The sequence below is a fragment of the Sceloporus undulatus genome, chromosome 3 (genome assembly GCF_019175285.1).
Source record: "Sceloporus undulatus isolate JIND9_A2432 ecotype Alabama chromosome 3, SceUnd_v1.1, whole genome shotgun sequence".
Taxonomy (NCBI): Eukaryota; Metazoa; Chordata; class Lepidosauria; order Squamata; family Phrynosomatidae; genus Sceloporus; species Sceloporus undulatus.
In genome coordinates this window covers 236,598,597-236,626,233 of record NC_056524.1, presented here as the reverse complement: position 1 = coordinate 236,626,233, position 27,637 = coordinate 236,598,597, and the positions used below count along the sequence as shown (strand labels likewise).

The 27,637-nt window shown below is 39.4% G+C and overlaps 1 protein-coding gene across 1 annotated transcript in view; it reads left to right on the top strand.

The window, feature by feature from the left end:
* Positions 1-2,158: 2,158 nt before the first annotated feature.
* SLC9A9 (solute carrier family 9 member A9) overlaps positions 2,159-27,637 on the top strand; it is a 187,990-nt gene continuing 162,511 nt past the window's right edge. Inside the window, exons 1-4 of the mRNA XM_042460581.1 lie at positions 2,159-2,499; positions 15,770-15,972; positions 22,298-22,375; positions 25,397-25,473. Coding sequence (XP_042316515.1) covers positions 2,325-2,499; positions 15,770-15,972; positions 22,298-22,375; positions 25,397-25,473 — 533 coding nt within the window. The 5' untranslated portion in view covers positions 2,159-2,324. The remainder of the gene's footprint in view (positions 2,500-15,769; positions 15,973-22,297; positions 22,376-25,396; positions 25,474-27,637) is intronic.

Genomic DNA, 27,637 nt, shown 5'->3' with positions numbered 1-27,637 from the left:
CAAAAAGTTTACCTGACATGAGTACTGGAAATTAACCATAACTTCATGGGTTTCTTGTGAATAAGAGGCTATGGAGAATGTTACATAACTTAAATCTTTTCCATGTCGGCACAGTAGCTAAGTAGATAAGGAGCCTAATAAAAATAGTTGTGTATATGTAGGGTGCAGCCTCTCCTAACTTGTCTAGCACTTCCTACTCCTGTTTCTCTTACACCAGAGTCTCTAGCCTTGCCCTATAGCTCTGCCCCGATAGAAGAAAGTCCCCTCAGTTGTGCCCTAGAGAAAAAAAGCTCTGATTCTTGCAAGGTGGAAAGAAAGAGGTTTCAGGGCTCCTCTCCCCATCTTCAGAAAGATCCCAGACCTTGTCCCCTTGCTGGGGACTTACGGCACTCAGTACTGATATCTGTCAGCACTATTCATCAGCACCTGGCTTATTCTTCATTGCCTCTACCACCCTAAATGGGAAATGATTTGTGAGTGTAAAAAAGTGGCCTGCATTAGTAATATCTTAATGTATGAATGGCACACTTAACTACCAGCACTTCCTTTTCAATGGCTGCATATAGCTGTTCTTTCGAGGATAATTTATGACTGAGGTACATAATCAGATGTTCTCCAACAGACCCCTTTTCAAATAAAATAGTGCCTAAACCCTAGTTACAGGCATCTGTTTGCAGTATAACTGCCTGAAAATCATAGGGCTTGAGACAAAGGAGAGAAGGAAAATGTTCCTTCTCTTGCTGAAATTTAAAATCAACCAGACCTTCAATATATAATTGAAAACTGGGTGCCTCCAGAACCAGTTGAAAGCACAGGCATTGCTTTAAGAATTCAAAAGCATTTTGTTTTCCCACACACCCTCCTGGGAGGTTATTTCTTGGTCATGGGTGCAGTTAACACAGCTAACATTTTATTTATTTCAGCCTTTCTGGTCTTTCTCCCAAAATAAGATTCAAGGCAGCAAAATGGGATTCATTGTAAAATCATGGTCAAAACCTCTGTAACAGCCCACTAATCATAAACATAGTTAGATTTCTCTTTTTTCTGAGGGATCCAACATGACACCTTATTTTCTGTATAAAGAATATGCCATATTTAAATCAAAATTATGTGTGAAGGCAATAAACAATAAGAAACTGATAAAATCCAGTCCAAAAACACAGAACACAAAGACATTGTCAGAAAAATCTTAGCAATGGACAAAATGTAGCTGTATCTGCCTCTATTAGGGATTGAAAAAATACGCTAAAATACTTTTTTAAAAGATTAAAAAACATGTTTTTGAAGTGTTGAGAAACCCTGATGAGAATAACCCTGAATTGATGACAATCTTTGCACTTCAGGATTTATTCTACACAATATTCACACATGGTTGTTTTGTACAGAAAACAGCATTTCTGTGTGGAAAATAATATTTCAGTGTGACAATGTGCTAAATTTAACCATTCTGACTTTAAAAGTGTTGGGACTACAAGAAGTATTCTTGGGCCTAATTCTCCTGCCACCAGCAGAGCAAATTCCCTCTTAGCTGATGGTTCAATAATTGGATAGCGCTGCAGAGAGAGGTACTGTACTATATACGGCTGTTCTTTAGTAGGGCATATGGTCATCAAAGGTAAAGAAAACTATAGAAGGCTAATAGAGGTAAAGAAGCATTTTTTTCCTTCCAAGGGGACTTTCCTCGAGTTGAGTTGAGAGCTCAAATTCCTTGAATTGAGTTGAAAGTTCCATAAGTTTCCCAAGACAGTAACATGATCCTCCAGGCAAACATTTCATTGTGATCACTCCTTTAGTTATCTATCTACAAACTTATCTCAAAACTGAAATATAAGGGCTGATCTTTCTTTTCTTTTCATTTTTTTCTTTCCTTCCTTTTGATTTTAGGCTAGCATTAAATTCTTTGGGTTGCTTATATTTTTAACAAATCTTTTAAACTTAAGAGTGGCAACTATTTTTATGTAAAAATACACTGTAAGACTTCAAAGAAAATTATAATTCTCTTTGCAGAAAGAAATACGATTTGATTCTTCCACTGAAATAAAAGACATCACAGTGATGAAACTTTAAGATAAAAAAAGAGACAGGACAGCTTTAAGAGGCAAACAGGAAGTTGTAACCAGAATCCAGCTGAATTCGGAGCTGTGGCAGTGTGCCGAGAGGCTGCAAATAAAGCAGATGTGTTTGTTGTGAATTTCAGTGCTGTCTAGACTTTCTTTTACCAAAGCAGACATTCAGGCTTTAACCTGTGGAGTTTTCTTTAGTCTGTCATTTTTCAACTAATTCTATGAGCTGTTCATAAAGCAGTGCAAATAAATAGAGATGAAATGGAGAAGTCAAGGAAACTGGGATCGATGAAAGATGAGGACCAGTTTTATCATCAGGGTGCGGTGGAGCTGTTGGTTTTCAACTTTTTACTCATCCTTACAATACTTACCATTTGGCTGTTTAAAAATCATCGATTTCGCTTTTTGCATGAAACTGGAGGCGCCATGGTTTACGGTGAGTGTTTCAACAAAAGCTGTACCTTGGCATTTTAAACTTGTTGCATGATGTGTATAATTAGACACTTGAGCTCAAGTGTTGACAAAACCCTGAACAAGGGAAATGCATTAATTTAAAAGTCACAAGCTCATTGAATGGTGCAATGAAACAAAAACAAATGCAGCTCATCCACCTCCCCTCCCGTTCTTCCTGGCCTCCTTATAAAATAGCTAGAGGATAACATGTCAAAAAAGTAAATATCATGAGCAGACTGCCAACATAATGGGCTGCATGGAGCACATTAGATCTTTGAAACAGTGGTTTGTTTTTGAGAGTACTGGCCTGGTTTAAAGAGATTATATTACTTGGGATGATGGTGAAATCTATCTACCAATATGCCAGATGGCAACACACTGAGACTTTATTAGAGCCAGAGAGAATCCTCCCAAGCTGAGCCTCATAGTCTGATGCAAGCAAGCTGATCATTTGTATTGTTTTTGCAGGGAACTTTTTAAAAAATTAAAGACAGGCTGTAAAAAATGAGACAGTACAATGGCTGACAGCAGAGTTTTACCCCATTTTATCTTTTTAAATAACTGTGGATTTCCTGAGTTTCATAAGTAAGCTATGTGTCAAAAGGAACGTAGGCAAACCCCACAGCTAGGAAACCACATACTCTGTATCACAGCGTGATGTAGGTTTACTTTTTCTTTTGCATTTTTACTTGCAATCATGTCATTTCTGGAAGGAGTAAACAGCAAAATTGTGTTCCTGGTCCACAGGACGTGATATTCCCATTTAAATAGAAGCCAGTAGTTTGCAGGCTACACATTACAGTTGCACTGTAGAGGTACTCTGCAGTTAAGGACTGTAGAGGTACTCTGCAGTTAAGGCATCAACATTCAAGTATTGAGAATACTGAACTCTGTGAGGATGTGTTAAAAGTCTGCCAATCTTTAAAAATAGTGACTTGACTATAACATCAACTTTGCTCCTGGGTAGGCAAGACAAGGCAATCATCATCATTTATTCTCCTGTCACTACTGGTACTGTATAAATACATATATAAATGAACAAACATGCAAATCAGATTTTTTAAAAAAGGAAAAAGTAGTTGAGCAAAGCAAGAATAGATTGCTATAGCAAACTATATGCTGACACAGGATCAGTGGGATAATCAGACAATCCATTTTAAACCATCAAAGTTATTGGTTTGAGCAGAGAACAAAGTGAGAAGTCTGGCTAGATTGGTAGGTCTAAATACCCTGATGGCACCAGATCCCATCTGGTCTTGGAAACTCAGCAGGATCAGGCCAGGTTACTAGTTGCATGGGAGATCACCAAGGAATACCAAGCATTGGAGTCTATATGCCAGAGGAAGGCAATGGCAAACTACTCCTGTCTATTCCTTGCTTAAGAAACCCCTATATTTGTGGTGTCACCATGAGCTGACAGGTGATACACACATGTGGCTAGATAGATGCCATTTTTAAAAATGTGAAGGCATAATAGTAGGGGCTATATGTGTCCTGGTTCTGCCTCAGCATTCACATATATTCACACTGACCCTACATTTCTGACACTGAAATATTAAATGCCAAGGTTAAAGAGACATGAGGTTTCATGTGACTGGAGCTCCATCTGCACTGCAGGAATAATCCAGTTTGACACCACTCTCATGGCTGAATGCTATGGAATTCAGTGAATTATAGTTTTGGTGAGACCTTTAGCCTTCTCTGTCAGGGAACTCTGGTGTCACAACAAACTACAGAATTCCCAGAATTGCATAGCATTCAGCTATGACAGTTAAACATGACAGTTAAAGTGATGTCAAACTGGATTATTGTTATTATTATTATTATTATTATTATTAACCTTTATTTATGAAGCGCTGTAAATTTACACAGCACTGTACATGCAATCTTTTTAGTTAGACGGTTCCCTGCCCTCGGGCTTACAATCTAAAAAGACATGGCACAGAAGGAGAAGGGAGTGGTGGCGGGAAAGGGTAAGAGGTCCAGCAGTTCCTCTCTCTACCTCCAAGGCCTGGACCAAGGCAGATGGACTGAAGGGAGGGCTTGGCTTCAAAATGGAAGGTTAATCTTCATCCAGGGAAAATACATACTCTCAAGTAGGATAATACATATACAATACATAGCAATACAGGAAATGGTTTGATAAACAGGCAACAAAAGAACATCAGATAGTAAGCGACAATTATGCAATGCCTGGGAAGGCATCTCTGAACAGGATGGTTTTCAACTCCATTTTGAAGCTAGTTAAAGAAGTGATGGCTCTTGCTTGTGGGGGAAGAAGGTTCCAGGAGTGAGGGGCAGCAAGTGAAAAGGGGTGAATCCGGGATGGGGCAGAGGAAATCCTGGGCTGAGACAGGAACCCTTGACTACCAGAACGGAGGGCCCGAGTGGGAAGGTGAGGAGAAAGAAGGTCTGATAAGTAAGGAGGGGCCAGTCCATGGAGGGCTTTAAATGTCGACAGCAGGAGTTTATACTGAATGCGGAAAGGGAGAGGGAGCCAGTGAAGGGATGCCAGCAAAGGAGAGATGTGGTCAGAGCGGTGGGTGGAAGTGATAATGCGTGCAGCTGAATGTTGGACAGAGATTAAAGGATGGAGGTGAGAAAGAGGAAGCCCAGCCAGGAGGACATTACAGTAATCAAGTCGTGAGATCACTAGGGCATGGACCAGGATCTTGGCAGTAGAGGCGGAGAGATATGGTCAGATTTTGGTAATATTATACAAAAAGAATTTACAAGCCTTGGCTGTGGTCTGGATCTGAGGGATTATTTCTGCAGTGTAGATACAGCCTGGGAACTCTTCCATTGTTCAGCTGAACAGAACTTTTAACCTTTGTGTGGAGTGTGTGAAGATGTGGGATGGAGGAGATGCCTGAGCATAAAGAGAGCTAATGACCAAACATGCATATGTAGAATCGAAGAAAAAATAATACTGGTGAAAAGCCAATATAAGCCAAAATCTGTCATTGTGGTTATGATATCTGTAAAACTGTCTAACAAACTAGTACTGAAACCTAGTTCAAGAATAGCATTTTCGATCCTATAGGAGACATGACCCAAACAGTTCATTTCCCGACTGAAGCAATGAAATGAGTTCAGACAGAAAAAAGAGGAAGCAGTTAAAATCTCAGCATGCAGCAGTTTCAAATAGGTGAATCTGAACAGAATGAACAGAGAATCCTGAGAAATTTTGTACCACTGAGAAATGTACAGTGGTACCTCGGGATACGAAATACCCAGGTTACGAATTTTTCAGGATACGAAAAAATCCCATAGGGATTTATTGTTTCGGGTTACGAAAGTTTTTTCGGGTTACGAAAAAACTCCGGTGCTATTTTAAATGGAGCCGCGGCAGAGCCGCGGCTTTTTTCCCCATTAGCGCCTATGGGTTTTCGGCTTACGAAGGCTTTTCGGGTTACGAAAGCGGCCGCGGAACGAATTATTTTCGTAACCCGAGGCACCACTGTACTGAATGATGTAATTTACTGGTAGCTTAATATAATGGCAGAGTAAGGCTAATGCTTTGCTAGTCTTTCATGAGAGTGGATGTGAGTGTGTGGTTTTTTTTATAGAGTTACATTGTAATAGTGCCATTTTAATGTTAGTTTACAGTATTATATTTTTTTAAAAAAAATAAAATAAAAGACAAAGAAGAGAAGGAAATATATTGTTCTAAGATGTCTCAGAATTAAAAAGAAATCCACTCAGGGGTGGGAATAAATTGTTGCAGCTAGTACTGGCAATTTCCCAAAAACAAATCTGGAACAACAGAAGTGGTGTTTGCATATTTTAAAAAGTCTTGAGAGCTACAGAAAAAAAATACCGCTGTTTCCCTCTGCATCATCTGGAAGAGTCCTTTATTAACTTAATGGACTTGTTTAATTTGCAATGCCATGAAATGACTTGGATATATTTGGCTATATGAATTTTAATTTTTGTTGTAAGACCTCTACAATCACAATGCAGTTATATCTACATTCATATTTTTGAAGCTATCTGAAATATTCATGAAGTCTGTTGGGTCATTTCACCATTATCAATGACCATTAATGGCATTACTTTTCTTTTTGCACTAGAGAGTTTTTATAAACATCAATCTCCCTGCACTTTAGCAATATCATAAGTTGTTTCTGCAACTGATCCTAAGAAGCTCATAAATATATTTATAGAATGTATTTCAATCCAAACCATCAGCTTGATCGCCTCTCACTTCTGAAAATCAGCATGCTCAATCTGAATGTTGTGATTTGAATTTACTTACATGGTAGATTAGTATAGGCTAGTAAATGATAGTTTATATGATAAAATTAGGACATTTAACCACATATGACAAATGTTTGACAACCCCTCCTGACCCAATGCTGTTAGTTTCCATCATCCTTCATCTGTGGGTTTGCTCACTAGGGTTGGTGGAAGTTGTAGCACCACATGGAGGCCCTTATCCACATCCTTTATTATAATTGTTTTATTATTTTATTTAATAATATCTCACCTTTCTTCCAATATAGGAACTCAAAGTGGCTAGGAAAAGATTGAAAACAGTACAAATTAAAAACAGTACAAAATCATTTAAAAGTACAACCAGCCCTCTTTATCCACAGATTGTTTATGCACAGATTTGAGCATCCACTGCTTGAAAATATTCAAAAACAGATATAAATTCCAAAAAGCAAACCTTGATGTTGCCATTTTATATACAGTAAGGGGCCCATTTTACTCTTCATTGTATTTAATGGGACTTGAACATCTGTGGATTTTGTTATCCATGGGGGTTCCTGGAACTAAACCCCAGTGGATACCAATTTTAACTATAAAGTTTAAAAATTATTAAATGATTTTAAAAAGTTAAAAACATTACAAGGTAAAATATTAGCATCTATTAATACACACACACACACACACACACACACACACACACACACAAACCCAGACCTCATCACTTTGAAAAATCCTGAGGCACAAAAATGTTTATCTGGCACCAATAGGAGAGCCAGAATGAGGCCACCGTGGTCTCTCTAGGAATGAAGTTTCAAAGGCTAGGAGCAGCCACCAAGAAGGCCCACTCTATTGTTCCCACTAAATGAGCCTGAGAGGACAGAGAGAATGTCCTCTCCAGACAATCTAAGTGCTCCAATGGGCTCATAAAGGGACATACATTCCTTCAAATAACCGGTACCCAACCATATAGGGCTTTATAAGTCAAAACCAGAATTTTGAATACACCCTGCATACAAAAACAATGAACATGATGGTATTTTAATTAGCTGAGATAGTAGGGTGAAGGAGGTATGGCATGTATTCCCATTCAGAACACTGTGGCACTGTGGGTATCTCACACATATAGGGGCAGAAATTTGGCTGGACTGTATTTAAATTGAATTTAAATAATTTGCATTTCCAGAATAATACATGAACATGAATCCAACCAACCTTCTAGCTATTGTCATACTACTTCAAATTTTCTGATGCAATTCTTAAAGTGAAAACCAAGCAAACAACTGTGTATAGAAAAATGTACATTAGGTAAATTTGTCTGGAAGACGTGAGTACACTGGAGAACAATGTATACAGACTTTCATGAATATGAAAACACACACTTCTCTGCACACTTTAAAAGAAGAACAGTCCCCAAAAGATGCAGACTTGTGCTTGAATAATTCAGCCACTGACTATTAAGCCACTGACTTTGAGCTACCATTCCAATTTACCCATTCATACATAGGGCTAATCTAGAGCCAAAGATGTTAAAGCTCATATAAACCCATCTGTCTGGCACCTTAAGTCTTTTCTAGGGATGAAGGTCTCTGTACAGGGCTCTGTAACCATTCAGTTGATTGCAGTTACAGAGATAGTGGAATCCTTCTCATTGGAGCTCTATAACTACATTCAGTGAAACTGATGAATATGTGGGAACCTGCTGGGCATGTGCCCATGTTTTGGACATTCACACCAATATCCATGCCTCCAGTTGAGCCCTAAACACAAGCAAGCAAATGACTGAATACTGCTTCTAACCCTCTTAACCTTCTATAATCCAAACTCTCCACTTCATAATAATTAAAGAGCAATCCTATAATGGAAGGAATAAACTGATCAACCTAGCTTCAGTTGAGAGGATATTAGTGCGAGAACATGAAGCAATCTGTGTGTGATGCAGTGAGTCTAAGCTGTTGTGGGCCCCCTATACCTCTCTTTGGCCTATTATAATGATGGAGATTTTCTTAACATATGACACAGACCAAAATAAATACCCCTGTTCCATGGATGGAAATAAATGTGTGGATTGTAAGCTAAGATACCTCCATACAGATTCATAATCACATTCTTACTACAGATGATAATAACTGGAAGGTTCAAGCGTGCTTGAAACTTTGAAACAGGAAGGAAGAGATGTAGTCTTTTCGAAGTCCAAGTCTGTAACTGATCAACCACAAACCAAGCATGAGAAAAGAGTTCAGTCCTTCATCTGGAAGTGGAATGCTTGCACTTGGTCAAAGTCAAGATGGAGCGACACATCTGGGAATCATTGGCTTCCAACTCCTACTTGGGTAGAAACCTTTGCAATCCAAATACTAGAATTTAACATATGATTTGCATAAATACAATCCTAGAGGCAATTGAGGTCAGCTGATGAACTCTGTTCCAACAAAAATAATTATAGATTATAGATATGAGAGTGAGCATAATCTAGTGGTTTTAATATTGAGCTGGAACTGTGGGATACCAAATCTCTGTTCAGCCATGGAAACCTTGCTGGGTGATCTGGGGCAAGGAAGGCAATGACAAACATCTTCAGAATAAATTCTACCAAGAAAACCCTATAATAGGTCCACCATAACTCTGAAATCTGAAGGCACGTAACAACAACAAAGAACATATAGTACAAAACAAGAGCCATCTCTGCTGTCATCCCCACATCCCACCATGTTTGCAGAGTAGCTCCTAAGAACATCAAACCATCTAAAAATTATGCTCTTGCAAAATAGAAAAATAGTAAAACTGTACAGGGCCTTGTTCCCACTACATTTAAATTGGGAACTGGATCTAGTTTAAAGGAGCATGGTTCCCACTGAATCCAATTTTAGAAATCTATTCAGAAAGGGGGGGCATGCTTTCTGCCCCCTTTTTTGCCCATTTAACCTGCGTCAAAAAGACACTGGATTTTTGCAGTGTTTTTTGGGCTGAATCCATTTATTTTCAAATAAATGGATTCAGCCCATGTGGGAACAAGGCGGATTTTAATCAGATTTGAATCTTCCCTGGTTCCCATTGGCAGCCCAGCCTGTCACTGGCCTCTCCTGGCCCCCAAATCCCCAGGCCAGCCTCCTTACCGGCTTCTTTGGACGCTGACTGGCTCATCTATTTTAAAATTTCCCACAGTCAGGGAAGCCGGAGCAGGTCTCAGATTAGCCGGAAGCCTTGCAACCTCCTTCCCAGCTTCCCCCCAGCTTCTCTGCGACCTTCTTCCGACCTCCCCAGCCATGGGAAATTTTTAAAAAAGGCACAGGGAAGCTGGTCAGTGGCCAAATAAGCTGGTAAGGAGGCTGGATTGGGGATTTGGGGGCCAGGAGAGGCCAGTGACAGGATGAGCCAACAAGCTGTTCCCCGCCACTTGCTGATTCCTGAACCGATTCCTGAAACTGACCCAAACATAGTGGGAACTATGTTTTTTCAGAACCGGTTTCAGGAGTCAGTTCAGGAAATGGATTTTCCGGTAAGTGGGAATGGGCCCCAGGAATAACATCTAAAATTCTGGTGTTTCTCATGACAGTCCTTGTAACCATGCCCCCAAGGAGAGTTCAACAAAAACAAACAAATGAATAATGCACATAGCTGTGTTGAGCCATATCTCTATGTGCAAACATGTACATAGAAAAATAAAAAGTATCAAAGGGGAGATCTGGCTTTTGGTGGTGGATTCACCCCTGCTGAACTCTTGCTTTTATCTGCCAGCTCCCTCAACTATAAGCCATAAATTTCTTCTCTCATCAGGAAAATGAGGGAAAAAACTCAGAAGTATGGACAGAAATACACAGAGGCTTATGTGTGTGTACTTCTTCATATTCATCATAGGCAGGATTCAAAGTGAGATTCCACAATCACTGTCATTCTGCTCATTGTTTCTCAGTCCTCACTTTGCTCGCAGTGGTCTCTGCCTGCATTGATATCCCTTTCAACCATCCTAACTGGCAATAGAAGAACTTCTTAAGACAAAATGTTAGTCTGTAACTCAAACAATGTCATTTGTTCTGTACACTTTTAAAAACTTTTGTCTGATGAAGAAGCCAGTGAAGCTTTAAAAGCTTATATCATGTATTTTGTGAGTTTTTTAAAGTTGGCCCTATAAAAGTACGTATCACTGTTTTGTTGATTTTGTATTTTGCTGCATCATCATCATTGTTATAGTTGCTGTTATTATGAGCCTTTATGTCACCTATGGCCTGTAATTACCCTAATCTAGTGTTTTCTTGGCAAAATTTATTCAAAAGAGGCTTAACATTGCTTTTCTCTGAGGCTGAGAGAGTGTTACTTGTTCAAGGTCAGCTAGTGGGGTCACAGCATTCAGATTTTTTAAACTAACTACCGCAGCTTTTGTTGGCATAAGACTTTACTGCTTTTGAAAAAAATGTAGGGGACACATAATCCAGATTTTAAAAATGTACGTATGTGGCATGGCATTGTAGTAAATTCTGCACTGCTTTGGAGCATGCTGTTATAAGTTGCTGTTTAATGTATTCCCACTAGATTGACTGTTATATTCATTACTAAAGACTTTGCAGTATGGACAGCGAGGGATCTGCTGCAGTCACCTGCATCTCTTGTGGGATGTTTCTCTTCTTGCCTACAGAAGTCGAGAACTTCACATGCACCAAGTGCAAGTTGGTAGCACTCTTGGAGGAGAAAGTGCAGCAGCTGGAGTCCAGAGTAGCTACACTTCAGCATATTAGGGAACAAGAGGATTTCCTGGACACAATAGAACTAACCATCTTGGATGAGTACCACGCAGAGGAAGATGCTAGGGTGGAAGAGGTCACTTGCCAAACACAGGAGGCAGACAGCTGGAGGAATGTCACAAAGAGAAGTAAGCCAAGAAGGAATTGTTCGGGGAGCTTGCAGCTAGAGAATCGATTCGAAGCTCTTTCCCTTATCAAGGAGGATGAAGAAGAGCAGCATGGACAGACTTCAGGGACAGAGCAGGGGAGCCTGAGAGTCCCAGCCGAGGGAACAGTCGCTGCTAAGCCTCGGAAGAGGCGTGTGGTCGTAGTGGGGGACTCCTTGCTGAGGGGTACAGAAGCAGTGATTTGTAGGCCTGACAAGATGTCTCGAGAGGTGTGTTGTCTTCCAGGTGCAAAGATCCGGGATGTGACAGAGAGGCTGACAAGACTGGTCAAGCCTACTGACAAATACCCCTTCCTTTTGGTCCACGTGGGAACTAATGATACTGCAAGACACAGCCTTCAGAACATCAAAAGGGATTACGAGGCGCTTGGTAGGAAGCTGAAAGGAATGGATGTACAGGTTGTCATCTCGTCTCTTCTGCCAGTTGAAGGGCAAGGTCCATGAAGGGAGAGGAAAATAGCAGATGTGAACAACTGGCTTCGCCGAGAAGGATTTGGATTCTTCAATCATGGGCTGCGGTTCCATGAGGAGGGACTTCTTGCAACAGACGGGTTGCATCTCACGCCAGTTGGAAGAAATGTTTTTGCCAACAGTCTCAAGAACTTGATCAGGAGGGCTTTAAACTGAGTTCCGTCGGGAAGGGAGAATATAAAGGAAGGTGAAAGGGCTGGAGAAAATAGTCAAACAGACATAGAGGAAACAAGAAAAAAAGTGCAAGGACCCAACAGTGGGAGGCAAAAAAACTTGCACAAGCAGCAAGTAAATGGGACTCGTGGTCTGCGATGTCTCTACACTAATGCACAGAGCAAGGGAAATAAGCAAGATGAACTTGAACTCCTAGTACAACAAAGCAAATTTGATATAATAGGCATCACTGAAACCTGGTGGGATGAGTCTCATGATTGGAATGTGGAAATAGAGGGGTATAACCTTATTAAGAGAAATAGGCCAAACAGGAAAGGAGGAGGAATAGCACTATATGTCAGAGATATTTACACCAGTGAAGAGATCCAGGACATCAATCATGGAAGCCAGGTGGAGAGCATCTGGGTAAAAATTAAAGGGGAGGGAAACAACAAGGATGTTATGGTGGGAGTCTACTACAGACCCCCAAGTCAGACTGAGGAACTGGATGATATCTTTCTAGAACAGATGACCACACAGTCAGAAAAGAGAGATGTAGTAGTGATGGGTGACTTCAACTATCCTGATATTTGCTGGAAGTCAAACTCAGCAAAATCCTCAAGGCCTAACAAATTCCTCACTTGCCTGGAAGACAATTTCATGGTCCAAAAGGTGGAAGAGGCAACAAGGGGGTCAGCTATTTTAAATCTGATCCTAACCAACAAGGATAACTTGGTTAATGGGGTGCAAGTAGTGGGATCCTTAGGTGGAAGTGACCATGTTCTCCTGGAGTTTGTAATACAGTGGAAAGGAGAAGCCAGGCAGAGTCAGACACGCATCCTAGACTTTAGGAGAGCGGATTTCAGTAAACTTAGAGAAGTATTGAGGGTGATCCCGTGGTCAGAAATACTAAAAGGGAAGGGAGTTCAGGACGGATGGGAGTTTCTCAAAAGAGAGATACTGAAGGCACAATTTCAAACAGTTCCAGTGAGAAAGAAAAACGGGAGGTGTCTCAAGAAACCAGGATGGATGACTAAGGAACTTTCAACCGAGCTAAGTTTGAAAGGGAACATGTATAAGAAATGGAAAAAGGGGGAAATCACAAAAAAGGAATTCAAAGAAATAGCAGGCATGTGTAGGGGTAAAGTCAGAAAAGCTAAAGCGCAGAATGAACTCAGGCTTGCTAGAGAGGTTAAGAACAATAAAAAGGGCTTTTTTGGATATGTCCGCAGCAAAAGGAAGAAGAAGGAAACGGTAGGGCCACTGCGTGGAGAAGATGGCAAAATGCTAACAGAAGACAGAGAAAAGGCAGAATTACTCAACACCTTCTTTGCCTCAGTCTTCTCCGAAAAGGCAAAGGGTGCTCAACCTGAGGATAATGGAGCAGAGGACAGAATAGGGGAATTTCAGCACAGAATAAGTAAAGAGATAGTAGAGGAACACCTTATTAATCTAAATGAATTTAAGTCTCCGGGACCAGATGAACTCCATCCAAGAGTATTAAAAGAACTGGCAAATGTAATATCGGAGCCATTGGCAACAATCTTTGAAAACTCCTGGAAAACAGGAGAAATCCCAGCAGACTGGAGGAGGGCAAACGTTGTCCCCATCTTCAAAAAGGGGAAAAAAGAGGATCCCAACAATTATCGTCCAGTTAGTCTGACATCAGTACTAGGAAAGATTCTGGAGCAGATCATTAAACAGAGAGTCTGTGAACATCTAGAAGGCAATGCCATAATCACAAAAAGTCAACATGGGTTTCAGAGAAACAAGTCATGCCAGACAAACCTAATCTCTTTCTTTGATAAAATTACCAGCTTGGTAGATGAAGGGAATGCTGTGGATATAGTATATCTTGATTTCACTAAGGCCTTTGACAAGGTTCCCCATGACATTCTTGGAAACAAGCTTGTAAAATGTGGGCTAGACAAAGGAACTGTTACATGGATCTGTAATTGGTTGACCGGCCGAACCCAAAGGGTGCTCAACAATGGCTCCTTTTCATCCTGGAGAGAAGTGACCAGTGGGGTCCCACAGGACTCTGTCCTGGGCCCAGTGCTATTCAACATCTTTATCAATGACCTGGATGACAGAATTGGGAGCATACTTATCAAATTTTCAGATGACACCAAATTAGGAGGAATAGCTAATACCCCAGAGGACAGGATCAAGATTCAAAATGACCTGAATAGACTAGAAAGCTGGGCCAAAGCTAACAAAATGAAATTCAACACGGAGAAATGTAAGGTATTGCACTTAGGGCAGAAAAATAAAATGCACAGATATAGGATGGGTGACACCTGGCTGAATGAAACTACGTGTGAAAAGGATCTAGGAGTCCAAGTAGACTACAAGTTGAACATGAGTGAACAGTGTGATGCGGCAGCTAAAAAGGCCAATGCTATTTTAGGCTGCATCAATAGAAGTATAGTGTCTAGATCAAGAGAAGTAATAGTGCCACTGTATTCTGCTTTGGTCAGGCCCCATCTAGAATATTGTGTCCTGTTCTGGGCACCACAATTCAGAAAGGACATTGAGAAACTGGAGCGTGTCCAAAGGAGGGCAACAAAAATGGTGAAGGGTCTGGAAACCATGCCCTATGAGGAACGACTTAGGGAGCTGGGGATGTTTAGCCTGGAGAAAAGAAGGTTAAGAGGCGATATGATAGCCCTGTTTAAATATTTGAAAGGATGTCATGTTGAAGAGGGAGCAAGCTTGTTTTCTGCTGCTCCAGAAAACAGGACCCGGAACAATGGATGCAAGCTACAGGAAAAGAGATTCCACCTGAACATTAGGAGGAACTTCCTGACAGTAAGGGCTGTTCGACAGTGGAATGCACTCCCTCGGAGGGTGATAGAGTCTCCTTCCTTGGAGGTCTTTAAATAGAGGCTGGATGGCCATCTGTCAGGGATGCTTTGATTTGGATTTCCTGCATGGCAGGGGGTTGGACTGGATGGCCCTAGTGGTCTCTTCCAACTCTATGATTCTATGATTCTATGAACCAATCTCATATAGTTTTTCTATCTAAGGATACCTACCATTCCTCACTGAAATGGGCAACATGTGCAACAAGAAGGTTAGAAGTGCAAAGAGCTGGATCCAGAGTGGAGGGCTGCAACCCAAGATGCTACTGCTTTTGTCAGAAGCTCTTCAATTTGCAGGATATTATATGAGTATCTCCATGAGAGACACCATGAGCAGTAGGCCGTTTTGGATCCAATCTTCTTCCTTAGCTAAATGAATATGTTTTAAATGAGTAAGGATGTAAAAACTGTCTCTAACTAGCATGGTGGTCATTAAACATGCTAGTTGAGGAAAATGGCACCTATAGTTCAACCCATTTGGAGAACACTACATTAGGGAAAGCTGGATTAAAGCAAGGACAAAAGGTAGTATGGGGGGGGGGAGTGGTGCTATGTCTTATTCTCCACTTGCTACTAACTAAAATCACTAAATTTTAAACTCTTATGCTGAATGCTTTCATTGACACCCCTCTCTCTCTTTGTTTTTAGGTCTCATAATGGGATTAATTTTGCGGTATGCTACAGCACCATCTGACTTTTCAAAGGGGATTGTCTATGACTGTGAGAAGCTCCAAGCTGGCTTGCCCACTCTGCTCATCAACATAACAAATCAAGTGTATGAGTATCAGTACAAAAGGGAAATCAGCCAGCATAATGTCAATGCGCACCAAGGCAATGCCATGCTACAGAAGGTAAAGCCATTGTCCTTTGTGAATTAGACAAACTCGTACTATCATTTCTGATTGGGTCCAGCATGATTTAAATGTGGTATAAGCAGTTTTTCATCTGAATCAGCTTTTCCTGTATAGTCAAAATACATATGAATGAGAAAGAAAAGACCCTTTTCATTTACCCCCCACCCCGTCAGCCTTATTTTTAACATTTTGAAGGCTACTTCATATGTGATAAAATTCTACATAAGTTTTCCTTTGTATTATTGTATTATTTTTTCCCTGTAGAAATAATAATGGCATGTACATACATATAATCATTTTTATTGGCACATGTGTACAGTACGCCCGCGTCATACATGGGCTTGAACATACTTGGAAATTGCTTTATGCGGGGGAGTCTGGAATGGTTCCCCCGCGTAAAGCAAGGGCGCAGTGTATGTTATTTTGTGACTATGCAATACACACCCGGAAAGAAAACATATTCAGTTATAGCTTTCCAGTCCAAATTATTGTTGTTCAGACTGGGTTTGCCTTTGCCTCTTTGTGAGGCTGAGAGGTGTGACTTGCCCAAGGTCATCCAATGCGTTTCATGGCTGAGTGGTGATTTGAACCCTGCTCTACTACACAAAGATGCCTGTGCCAGCACAAATCCATGCAGAGAAATCCAATTGTGTGCAGTACAAACATCATAGTGACCTGTCTTCTTGCAGATGTTGTACATGGATATAAGTGTTCCCTGCATGGGAGTGTCATTACAACTTGAAAAACTCCTTAGTCTGTCACTGTTCACATTTCAGAGAAGAAGCCAGTTTCAAACAAAACATTTAAAGAACAGTTGTCCATGAACTTTTGCTTAAAGAGTAATTCCAACTGAATTTTTCCCTCCCCCCCCCCAAAAAAAAAGATGAAAAGGTTAAGGAAAGACAGAAGGCAGAGGAGCTTTGGAATGCTCAAGAAACATGGCATCTTTGTCTACACATCTTTGCAGAAGACATCAACTTTCAAAGAATGTTTCTGCTTCATTCTAGTACATTCAGCCAAATTTGAAGGATAGGATCATATCCTACCAATACTGTCAGCATCTGGTATTCAGATGCAGCTGCTTCTGGTTGTGGAGTTAAAATACAGTCTGTATATCTAGCAAGCGCTGACTTCTGTGAATATCTTGTTCAAAGCCTTTGAAGTCAGTAGGCATCACCATATCATGTGGTTGTGAATTCCATATTTTAGGACCTCTCTCCCACCCACCCCCAGTTACCAAGCAAGCAACAAAATAATACTTGGAAGGCCAGGTAACAAGCAGTGTGGTAAAACAAAAGCTTGTCCATAGCCAATATTTGTGAGGTGCTGCATGCAGATGGACCTGGTTTGGAGATAATGCTAAATCAAACATGCAAACAAAGTTAATATATTTGAAGCAATCCAAAGAGTCCAAACATTGCTAATATTATTGTCGTTGCTACACCTGATGAAGACTTCTTTTGATCTCATGTTGCTGCAGTGGAAAGGGAATATATTCATCATACTGCCCTATGGATTTCCCAGAGGTTTCCAATTAGAACAAGGATGCACATCATGTAGTTGGATCATGTTGGGCTTGAGCTTCCATCACTCCTAGCCAGCATAGGAAATTATGAGAAATGCTGATAACTGTAGTGCAACCATTTCTGGAGGTCTACATGACTCCCATGCTTCAATTAGATACTGTAAGGACAAGATGCTGGACTAAGTAGACTTTGATCCAGCAACACTGTGCCAGTGGTCTTAAATATAATATATTTTATCAATTCCCATTTTTAAGTGCTTGATAAGGAAGCAGCACAACAAATCAACCATAACAATCAGTCCATAATAAGGTTTTTGTGGTTACGTTTCTGTAATCTAAAATGTGCCACACTCACCTTTTCTGAAATTAGCCTTCACTCTGCTGTCTTTATGGATCAGAACATATAATGTTACTGCATTGTTTTGAATAACTACAATGCAGTTAATCCCCCTCCCTAACAGCAAAGAAGAAAGGTGTATAAAACCTGCTTGCTGATTTAATCCCTACATTAATGTAGTATTTGAAACTGTCAGTACTGACGACTAAATTATAAAAGTTCTTCCTCCAACCTTCCCGCATAAAGTTGTCAGCATAGCAAAATTTACTGCCCCATGTTATTGGCCAGCCCGTTCACATTAGTTTAATAATTCAAAGTAAGCAGAATGGTTAAAAAAAACTTGCTGAGCTTTCACTTCCTGTTTATCGAGTTGAGCTATCTGTTGGATAAAAAAAAGGAAGTCATTTTGTAGTCAGGCTGTATTGTTACAGAACTAAATAATTCATCCAAGATCATAACCCTATAAAGGAGAGGCACTTCATCTGAACATAAGAGCTGCAGACCATTTTGCTAATGACATTCTCTCACTTTTAAAGATATTAATCTAGCAGAATCTATTGGAAATGCAGTAAAATCCAATGTCTTGTAAAAATAACATTTGTAGTCTAGCAGGTTTACATTTTAAATGAAGTCCTCCTATTCAGTGGCTAGTGAAATGTAGTGTTAGAAAAAAACACTGCAGGCTTAATGATACTCAGGAAGTGATAAATGTATGTGTTGTGTTAACAGAAGCTCTGTCTCTATCAATTCTAACATCACATGCAGAATTTGTCTTGAAAGGACATTAATTCAAATCCCCAGTAATCCCTTTGTTGAAATAGCCAAGCACACAGAGAAATGTATGCCCACCACAAATGAGCTAATATGTGGAGAATTTTGCGAGGATGCTGTATTACATTTTGATTTAATATGATTTAAAGTAAACATGATTTCTGTCCTTTTCTTTTTTAAAAAAATGTACACAATGTAGTTTAAAAGTTGAAACACACACTAAGTAATATAGACTACAAAAATATCAATTAAACAACAGTTATTGTTTTAAAAATAACAACAAAATTAAAAGACTTTCAGGTGAGTAACACTGAATTCCTTCATTAAATCCTGGCTGCAATAAAGACATTCTGTAATAGATACCTAAGAAAGAGTAGTATCCTCCCTGATACATCCACCTGCCTAATCTCAAGGAACCAAGGCAAGGCTTCTGACTTACATCTCCTTGACAGGGAGGCTAATGCTGCAACTCATTCGAAGCTTTGAAGAATAGTATCATTAATTTAAACTGAGTCCAGAATATAGGCAGCCAGTATCAATTAGGAATAATGGCTCTTGTCTGAGGAAAAAAGGCATGCTATAAATTAAATAAATGTTCTAATTCTGGCTATTACAATTCAGACCAACTGAAACTTCAGGATTGTTTTTAAAAGCAGAAACAAAATCTCTCTTTCTTTTTTTTTAAAAAAAGGTCACAGTTCAAAAATAAGTGATTCTTGTAAAATTTACTCTTTATCACTGCTTCCATCTGTGTATCCAAGGATAACAATTACCTAGTGCCCTTTAACAGATTATCATACAATTTGTATGTAGTCTGATGTGGTCATGATTATGTTTCCACGCACCCTTGTCATGTCACTTGGACAGGGAGTATCCTAATAACAAACACAACTCCAGAGGGTTGGGGAGAGGATTGAAAAGATCGCAACAGCCTGTGTCCAATCATGTCATTGTTCCACCACAAAGCCTACTCTATTGTCTGTTTGCAACAATTGGTCCGGGGTGGTATCCACTAAAGAGTTTAATCATCAAACAGTTATGCAAACTGGTTGTGCAAAAAGGTACACAAACATTTGTGCAGCCAGTTTTACAACTGCTTATAAAAAACATAACAGAGCACAATTGTGCCAGCAAAGATTCTCACTGCACTAGTATTGCATCATCTTTACTTTAGCATGTTGAAGATTAAGTAAATTTAAGCTCCTTAGGGCAATGAAACTGTCACAAAGATATTTGTTCCATTGCTGCAACACTATTTCTTATTAGTCCTGAAGGGAATAGAAAAGTTAATGAAGGGTTGTACAATGCTGTTAATTTCTAAAAATATTCTTTGCTAAATTAATTCACCCAATTCTTTTCCTAAATGAAATTGTTTGAAAATAATAGCAAACCATTTACACGAACTCTCAGTATCTGCTGGGGTTTGGTTCCAGGACCTCCTATGGCTACAAGAATTCCTGGATGCCCAAGTTCCTTTATATACATCTGTAGTGATGATGAATAAGTGTTTAAGGTTTGACAGTCCTTACTTTAGTCTGTATGAAGGCAGGGTCTTACTTTTAAGCCAAACTAGGGGTTGTGAACTGAGACCGCATTATCAGAATGGTCATTCTGGGGTGTAGTCTTGAGCACCTTGGCAAGTCAAGATATAAATTATGTATTTTTTAAGGAAAAAAATCCTAGGGAACAAATGTTATCTTAACATTCTTTACTTCTCTTATTCTGGGAGAGTTTAAGGAATAAAAATTGCTTACAGCAGATCCAGCTATCCAATTTATACCCTCCTTTCTCTACAGTTTATACCCTCTTACAATAATTTACAGAGAAGGTTAAAAATAAGAGAAATGATTCCTGATATAAAGCATTTATGCACATTAACTTGTAAGTCTGAAGAACAAAATTATCTTACTGATGACGCAAGCAAATATATCTTGCATTGTGTTACATTTGAATTTGTGAAGCCGAGACATGAACAGTGTGTGCCTCAGCCTAGGAGAATTGGGAATCAAATCAGAGAAAGTGGATAAAATAATATGTGTAAATAAAGGTGAGAATCACCATATATATGTGAAAGGTGAGAGAGGCATGAGACAGGAAAAATACAAGACACAGATAGGCAGCACCTTAATTCAGATGTAGGATACAAGGTTCTGAGAATCAGGTAAATGAGAGATTGAGAACAAAAATTAAAAGAGAAAGATTCATAGTCAGAGGACAGCATGTATGAAGAAAAGAATGCATGAGGAACAGGAGAAGATTTGTGAAAGAAAGATTCGCTTCCACTCCTGTGCTGGACCCTGAGGTGACTAGAGGCCTATAGTATACTTTAAGATCTGTCAAAAACCAAAGGGGTCACTTGAAGCCACCCCTGACAAAGCTGGATTGGGGCTGCAGCAACCACACACCATGGTCCCAATCTGCCTTTTTGCCAGCTGAAAAAGAAATGGCAAACAGCCACTCCTTTTTGCACCCGCAAAAAGCCAACTTTTCAACCCCACCACAGCCAGAAGCTGGCTTTAAATTGATCTGGTTGTATGCACCATGCCACCAGAGCACCAGAAGCCAGCCCACATGTAAGCAGCTGGGCACATGAAACTGGCTTCCGGGTGTCTTGGATGTGTGTGACATGTAAACACCATGCTCCCAAAGCACCTGGAAGGTGGTGCAAAGGGGTGGTCTGTCTACCCCTTAGTTTATACTGAGTTTTACATTTTAATTTAGAATTAGTGCAAATTAAATAGTATATGAAAGCAGACACAACTTGTACAAGTTTGTGACAAGGCTGCTATTAGCTACTCTTTGGCACTGTATTTATCTGCATATCCAGATGTGAACATAAACTTCTCAGGCTAATGCACGTACACATGCATATGTGGAGAACTACCTGTTGGCAACTTTTTCATAAGCAGTGACCATGGCATGCCAAACTGGATCACTATAAAAATTTCCAAAATCTAAGAATTTTGGGGAAACAGAATGTATAGATTGCAGCGCCTACACATGAAGTTACCACATAATACAATTTAAAGAGATTTGATTGGAGGCTCTTTCACATTACAAAATTATAGTAATGTGATTCCACTTTAACTGCCATGGATGCATCCTCTGGATTTGTAGCTGGGTGAGGCACTGGAGTTCTCTAGCTGAGAAATCTGGGTGTTCCTTCCCAAACTGCAAATCTCAGTATTCCATAGGATGAAACTATAGCAGTTAAAGTGCAATTATTGTGTAGACTGAAAGGCCCCTGGAACTCTAACCTGGCAACTTGGGCAGAATATAAATTTGCTGGTATCCCTCTTAATTAGTGCTTGAATTCACTATCAAATACACATTTGTCTAAAATATAATAGACAGTCTTGTGTCACCTTTAACACTAAGAAAGCTTATGACATAGTAAATTGGTAATCTTTTAAGGTCCCATGATGCTCAATAGACTAGCAAATTTATTCTACTTGAAATTGTTTATAACAGTTTACCTGAGTGACAAATATACCCTCACATTCCTGCTATTTTATATTTTAGTGTTTTCCAGGTATATTATAGTCATTATTTCAAGGTGTGTGTTTGTGTATGTAGACATGAATTTGAATGGGTATTGAAATTTGTAAGATACTAAAGTGGCTCAATGAAATGTTACTGTCACTGGTGCTTACCTCACTTAAACTGTAATTTTTCTTTCTTTCTGGCAGATGACCTTTGATCCTTCAATCTTCTTCAATGTTTTACTACCACCCATTATATTTCATGCAGGATACAGCTTAAAGAAAGTAAGTGGTTTCTACTTCCATCTACAGCAGATGCTCTGACACAATTGATTGGGACTTTGATCACATATGATCCAAGCAAAGAGATTAGTAAAACTACCAATTAGGACATGCTTTAGAAGGCATTACTTTAAAAATAAAATTTAGATTGGTGTTATCCTGAGACAGCCGTGAGGTATGCATTCCCAATTTCAAACCACCGTTTTCTTTCCAGCTGTTGTTACACAGTTCAAGAATGCAGACTTTCCACTGTACAAAGATTTTCAGTGCATCAGAACCAGAAAAGCTTTAGTGCTGGCTGGCTGGCTCGCTCACTCACTCACCTAAGTCTTGGTTCCATTCACTGTTTTAATTACAAGTTGGCAACACTAATTACTCTTTAAGGCATTGCCTTTGTAGAAAAATAATCTAGGCTTTGGAAGCCAGCATGCCTACATGTTGGCATAGGTAGAATTTATGCTAACTTCCTTTTACTACTTCAAATATGGGCTTTAAATTCTCAAATAATGAATTATAGCAAACAAGCAGTTAAAATTTAATGTAATACATTTCAGCTGCAATTTCAATATGTCACCCATTTTTTAAAAAAATTTAAAAGCAGAGCTTGGAAACACACTTGTAAAAGCGACGTTGCTCATCTGTTTTTAATTTTCAGAAATAACATGTTACTTGTCGCTCATAACTAAAGTAATACAGTATTAATATGTTACTAACCAGGTTACTGTTTTGTTTTTTTTAAATACCAAAAATATTGCTAACATTTTCTAAACATAGTTCCAAAGCCCTCCAAATCCTCACAAAGCAATGTTTTTGGAAAACAGTAAAAAATGGTAATGTTCATGGCATTCTTGTTAGAATGTTTAAAAGCCACAATGTTGTTCCTTGATACTCAATGTCCCCCACACACATGTGCACACATGCAAACACTCTCTCTCTCAAAAATGCTGGAGCATTTTATTTGACCACCTTCTATTATTCCCTTGTATTACGTACCTTAAAATCAACTCTAACTTACAGCAATCCTATCATAAGGTTTTCCTCACTTTCATCATCAAAGGAGGTCCATCAGTGATATTTTTATTGGCCAACTGAAATGCACAATATACTTGTTGCAAGCTTTGAAAGCTCCATGGGCTTCTTCATCAGGCAAGATGTTACAAACCAAACAGGAGAAGAAGAAAAAACAATTGGAGATGTTAAGTCAGATGTCTGCATGTTGTTTCAGTCCTTAGTAAAGATGTTATGATGGGGAGGATATCTTTTACAGTCAAGCTCCTCCTCCTCCTGGCCATGCAGCAATAGGGAGATGTTCAAAGTCCAGGAAATGTCAAGTCCATTTGCATCTGAACAGGGACTATTGTCTTCCTCGTCTTCTAAGGCTAACAGAGTGTGACTTGTCCAAGATTACGAGTGTTCCAGTAGGTTTCCATGGCTGAACAGGCACTTGAGACCTGCTCTCTCAGAACCCACTCATCTCTCAGAACCCACTCAAACTACTACAACATACTGACTGATTAAAAAAAATCTCTGTTGGTAATACAAGGTAAAGAAAAAAGAAGAAACATGACAATACAAAATATGATAATGTATGTCAGTATAAAATTTCTCATTGGTTAAAACATTTAAAACACAATCATGAAATCCAGCAAAGTGGGCAACAGAATCACTAAGTAAAGGCCTAGGAGTCTGGAACACACCATAATTGGTGTCCCCTGAATATCCAATGGAAGGCATTCTTTAAGACAAGGTGTCACCACAAAAGGACCCTCATTCCTTATTCTCACCCACAAATAATAGCCTAGATAAAAACACTTCATTTTACAAGGGGGTATGCTCGTTATGATTTTGATACCATAGGACAGTGGAGCCACATGTAGTCAGTTTGCATTTTTGTTGTTGTTGTGGATGAACCAGCTGCTTCCAGTCTGCTGCTGGTGTTCATATCCTGGGTACACTCCTGACCAGTGAACCAGTCTCCCCAGTTCTGCAGTAGAGGTCAAGAGCCTTTGCCAAGGAACAAGACTTGTATTATCTGAAAGAAAAGGAAATAAGTCAATTTGAATCAAATCAGAAGACCTGAATGGTATGCATAAGGATGTAAATCTCAGCTTGTTTTGTCTGCATGGTAAACAGCAAAATGCCACCTCCTTAAATATATCTCAACATGGTGAGATTTATATTTATTCAGAACGCAGGGTTTGTTTGTTTTTTCATATTTTAAAAGACTGATTCCTGTGCACTTCTGTAACTCAACCAAATTTAAAACAATGTTTAAAACAATAAAGCAACAATTAAATGTTACTTTGTTTCATGGATCATTAAGAAACAGTAACTCTGGATGGATTGGTTGTATCTTTTTGTTCAATCAGCCAGTGCTTTTGTACTTGCTATTGGTGTGCTGAGCTACAGAAAGGGAAAAGATGCTAATTTTGCAGAGAGGCATTTTGTGCAAATTGCAGAGGGAAATGATGAGGGGGAAAACACAGTATTTTATTCTCATGCTGGAATGAGAACTCTCATGGAAGTTGAAAAATCACAACAGGGTATCTTACAATGCTCAGTCCTCAACTGAAGAGTTTCTTTTCCCTCAACTGTAAGGGTTTTTTTCCACAACCCTAAACTTGGCTTGGCTGAATGCTACTTTCTGCTGCCACAAGCATTGAAGCTATCAAAAAAGTAAAGATGCTCTTGCTGCCCACTCCCAGCACTGAAGCCAATAGTATTGTATTTCTGGAACAAAATGATAGCTTTGCAGAAGAAATTAATCCTGTTCTCATTTGCCTATGGTCTCAAAAATACAAGATTTCATGATGACCCCATGACTAAGAACAAAAACATAACTGGATTTTGAAAACAGTATTTTTGCTGCAAATATACTAATTTGGAAAAGTGGTATATAAATAAACATTATTATTATTATTATTATTATTATTAATGTTTTAGACTTGATAAGAAAGTATAAATTTATGTTTAAAATAAAAATACATAAAAATCACAAGACTTTTCATCCATTCTGTATTCCAGAGACACTTTTTCCGTAACTTGGGATCCATTTTAGCATATGCTTTTTTGGGGACTGCCATTTCTTGCATGGTGATAGGGTAAGTAAAAACTACAACTCATTGCTGCTGAAAGGCATGGTGTTTATGTATGTTTTATGACATGACATGTGATTTACGTCATTTGTATCAAACTAATATAGCAATATATAGCAATAGCACTTGACATTTCTATACTGCTTCATAGTGAACTAAACACACTCTAACCATTTTACAATGTATAATCCTATTGTCCCCAACAAGCTGGGTAGTCATTTTACAGACCTACAAAAGGATGGAAGACTGAGTCAACCTGGAGCCCTGTGGGATCAAACTCACAACATTGTGGCTTCAATATATGTGCAAGTTGCTTCAGGAAAGTTGTGTTCCCATTTAATTTCTTGATCCTAAGTATCAAATGTATGTAGAATCTATAACTTCCATTTAAAATTTGGGCTTGTCCCCTGCTCCCTTCACTGTTGTCCTTTTCTTCAGTTTCTAATTGTGTTTTCACCTCTCTGTTTTTCACTCACTGGTGCATTGTTTCATGATTACTGAAGTAGTTATGACAGTAAAAACTGTTATTCTTGTATGCTTATGTTGTACGAGCACCAGAACAGCACTATTAGGTTTAGATATCTAGTTCATCAGTCTGTTTCCAGCAGGGGCCAACAGGATGCTGCTTGGAAATTCATAAACAAGGCAGGAAGTAAACAGTCATGCAATGTATATGTCCAGTTGCTTGTCCTCAGAACCTGGCACTTGGAGAAGTACTGGTTTCGTGCATATTGCTTTAGTATGAAAAGAAAGATATAGTCAGCCCTTCTTATACACGGATTTTGTATACACGGATTCAAGCATCCATGGTTTGAAAATGTTCAAAAAAAGTATATATTTTCCATTTTTATAAGGGGCACCATTTTGCTATGTCATTATATTTAATGGGACTTGAGCATCCACAGATTCTGTTATTCATGGGGGATCTTGGAACCAAACCCCAGCAGGGTCCACTGTAATTTGATTCATAAAAAATAATGGTTTGATTCAAAAGCCTACATGCAAGTCACATAAGATATAAACTAGAATAGAGAATTGAGAAGAATCTTCCATTATTTGGAGCAGCAGTGGGCCAGGTGCAGCCTGTGGGCAACATTTGTCCCCTAACTCCAGTTTTGTGCCCTTCAAGTCCCACACAAGTGTCCCAAAGTCCCCCCCCCAATTGACACAAGTTTGGTCCCAATGATGCATAATACACCCCAAATATGTGAAAACATGTAAAAATCTCTCACCCATACCCCACAAACAGCTCAGAATCCCAACCTACCCCTAAATGTGTGTTTTCTTTGCAGGATCCCTCAAATGGTGATATAATGTGATGCAATATGCTTCCTGTCACCATTTTAAAGGGATCTGAAGAGGAAATAAGAATTGGGCTTGCGGGGGGGGGCAGCCTGTGAAAGGAGAGAAAATTGTGCCCCTGCCTCCCTTGCAGTTGCCCATCCCTGATGGACCAAGCCATTATGATCACTTCAAATCGAAGATTTTTCCTAGCCAAGAAATATGATTTTCAACAACCTGACATGCTAATATATTACCAGCTTGATAACTGACTGCTCAAATCTTCTGGAAATTCTTTCTAAATTTGGGCCTAGAGCATGAGACATGTTTCAGAAAGTTGGAAGAGCCTTATACAAGTATTACCTGTGCAAATTTGGTACAAATTTAAATGTGCTTAGCCCTGGTTCTGAGATGAAATGGCCTCCCCTCTCCAGAGCCTCATATATTTATTATTATTATTATTATTATTATTATTATTATTATTATTATTATTATTATTATTATTATTATTATTATACCTTTATTTATAAAGCGCTGTAAATTTACACAGCGCTGTACATACAGTCTTTTTAATTAGATGGTTCCCTGCCCTCAGGCTTACAATCTATAAAGACACGACACAAAAGGAGAAGGGAGTGGTGGCGGAGAAGGGGATGAGGTCCAGCAGTCTTCTCTACCTTTGAGGCCTGGACCAAGGCAGATGGACTGGAGCGAGGACTTGGCTTCTTGGAGCTAGCCTGCCTCCCTCTCCCTCAAGATGGTGGATGAAGGGAAGGCTTGTCTTCTTCCAGGCAGGCCTGGTGGAGCTAGCCTGCCCCTCTCTCCCTCAAGATGGTGGATGAAGGGAGGGCTTGTCTTCTTCCAGGCAGGCCTGTTGGAGCTAACCTGC